Source organism: Cynoglossus semilaevis, chromosome 20 (assembly GCF_000523025.1).
Source record: "Cynoglossus semilaevis isolate Cse_v1.0 chromosome 20, Cse_v1.0, whole genome shotgun sequence".
Classification (NCBI taxonomy): Eukaryota; Metazoa; Chordata; class Actinopteri; order Pleuronectiformes; family Cynoglossidae; genus Cynoglossus; species Cynoglossus semilaevis.
The window spans coordinates 2,781,872-2,784,371 of record NC_024326.1 but is presented as its reverse complement, the minus strand read 5'-3'; the positions used below and the strand labels follow the sequence as shown (position 1 = coordinate 2,784,371).

At 39.9% G+C, this 2,500-nt stretch overlaps 1 protein-coding gene across 3 annotated transcripts in view; it reads left to right on the top strand.

The window, feature by feature from the left end:
* kcnab1b (potassium voltage-gated channel subfamily A regulatory beta subunit 1b) overlaps positions 1–2,494 on the top strand; it is a 40,918-nt gene extending 38,424 nt beyond the window's left edge. For all 3 annotated transcript variants that reach the window (XM_008333894.3, XM_008333895.3, XM_008333897.3), the window contains 6 exons: positions 824–909; positions 1,431–1,551; positions 1,626–1,720; positions 1,803–1,923; positions 2,053–2,141; positions 2,246–2,494. In XM_008333894.3, the coding sequence (XP_008332116.1) occupies positions 824–909; positions 1,431–1,551; positions 1,626–1,720; positions 1,803–1,923; positions 2,053–2,141; positions 2,246–2,335 (602 nt within the window). In that variant the 3' untranslated portion in view covers positions 2,336–2,494. The remainder of the gene's footprint in view (positions 1–823; positions 910–1,430; positions 1,552–1,625; positions 1,721–1,802; positions 1,924–2,052; positions 2,142–2,245) is intronic.
* Positions 2,495–2,500: the final 6 nt, after the last annotated feature.

Here is a 2,500-nt window from a genome sequence, read left to right as displayed (position 1 = left end):
ACTGTTATTCCTCTCCTCTCCCACCTGCTTCACCCACACGCACACTTGCTCTCTATCTTTCACTGTGCTACATTTCAGTCCAGAGAGAGTACTGATGAAATGAAATCGCTGTCTTTTTTATCACAATCCCCTGTGGATTCATCTCTTCACCCTCATTTTCACTCTCCACACCTCATATTTTCCAGCTACGATTTGCATTGTGCAAATGTAGCAGATGTTTCAATAATGGACTGTGAGCACATTGACAAGCTAACGGGAGCAAGCGCAGCCAAAACCAATTACATAAATTACTAATGGTTTTGTTTTCTTCATTAGGAATTAGAGAGTTTCTGCACAAACATTTACTGAATAACTGTAGGATAATTGCTGCGTTTCCCTCTGTTGTTGCTGATGGTCAGAGTTAAAATGTCTTTACTGTTTTCATCTAACAATGATATAAGTAGATACAAGTGATGCGTTTGCTGTTCCTCACACTATGACTTCTTTGCTTTTAAGCCAGCAAAACACAACCCATGACCTCAGCTGTTTTATGTTTTATCGCACAACCTTTCTTCTGCTAGTCATCCAAGAGCACTTTTAACCCCCCTGAGCAAGCTGTACAGCAGACTGAATAGATTCCAATCGGTTTTACTGCCCTAGATGTTGATGCCAAAGATGTGTGACTATAACCAGTGTCTAATATTCAAATTTCAAACTTAAAAGCATCTTAACTTTTATATCAATGTTGTCAAAAAGGCTGCTCTTACACGTTTGATGGAAGGCGAATTGTGGCGCCCTCCACTGTTCAATCACTGACAGTGTTGTTGTCTTTGACGTTTTACAGAGATTGTGAGAGCAATGACACATGTGATCAACCAGGGGATGTCCATGTACTGGGGGACGTCACGGTGGTCTGCCATGGAGATCATGGTGAGTCAATTACAATATATATATATATATAAATATATATATATACAGTCAATCAGGGTCACCCTGACAAAAACAGATGCAATTTTGAATTTGAGAATTTAAGTATAGAAATTTACGATGATCTAAAAAAAATTGTTCTATGTCTATAAATATAGTGAGACCTGCTATGATGTGAAATTTAAGGATAATGGAACTGAGGACGGCTATGGTTGAACAGTTTAATTTTCTAGGTTATAAGGTTGAGATGATTTTGACATGCGTTAGGAACAGATAGAGAATGTAGTGGACAAAGGATGTTAGAGGCAGAAAAATAAAAGAGAGAAAAGGTCTGGACAGATGTAGTGGATGTTGTGAAGGAGAGGACACAAATGGCTGATGTAACAGGCAAGGGATAGGGTGAAACTAAAACTAAGATGTCCCCTGTGGGTATAAGCCAAAATAAGTATAATATTCAACATTTCAACATCCAAATGTTTTAAAAAGATGTCTCCTTTGATATTTCCCTTTTCACAACCACACAGGAGGCGTACTCCGTGGCCCGGCAGTTTAATTTAATACCACCAGTCTGTGAGCAGGCAGAGTATCATTTCTTCCAGAGGGATAAAGTTGAAACTCAGCTACCAGAACTTTACCATAAGATAGGTAGGTATACGATTCCAATGACAATGAGGAGGACTTGCAGAAATCTTGCTGTTCAACTATTTCTTGTATCACAGGTGTGGGTGTGGTCTCATGGTCCCCTCTCGCATGTGGAATCATTACTGGCAAATATGAAAATGGCATTCCAGAAACCTCGAGAGCATCAATGAAGGTACATTGAAAATTCACAAAACTGTTACAGATATCCTGTTTTAAAAATTCTATTTTTAACATTTTCGCTGTTTTTTATTTAGCCATATCAGTGGCTTAGGGACAAAATACTGAGTGAAGATGGAAGAAAGCAACAAGCGAAGCTCAAGGACTTGGCTCACATTGCAGAAAAGCTTGGGTGTACATTGCCACAGCTAGCCATAGGTAAGGGTGTTGCTCATTCTTCACAGTCCATGATGAGTTCTGTCCCTTTGAAATAAAGACAGTGTTTGACTACAAAACTCCTCAGCTTCGACACAGTTAAACATTTGTCTCTTCTGTTGTTGTTGTTAGCCTGGTGCCTGAGGAATGAAGGCGTGAGCTCAGTGTTGCTGGGATCCTCTAATCCAACTCAACTGACAGAGAACCTGGGAGCAATTCAAGTATTCTTAATTGTTCCAATCGCTCTGCAATACTATTTCTGTCATTGTGTGTCCTTGTAAGACAATATGAATGACTTGCTGTTTCTGTGTTCTGTAAAACGCAGGTTATTGCAAAAATGACAGCAGGCATCGCCTCGGAGGTGGACCATATTCTAGGAAATCATCCTCACAGTAAAAAGGACTACCAACATTAGAAAAACATTTCAAAAGAAATGTTTCAGAACAACCCCTAAAAGCATATCAGCGCTCACTCTCACAGCCATGGCACCTTACAGATGTGCCCAATTTTGCTCATGCGCACATGATTCTGTGTGTGCATGTGTGTGTGTGTGTGTGTATGTTTGTGTGAGCGTGAGAGG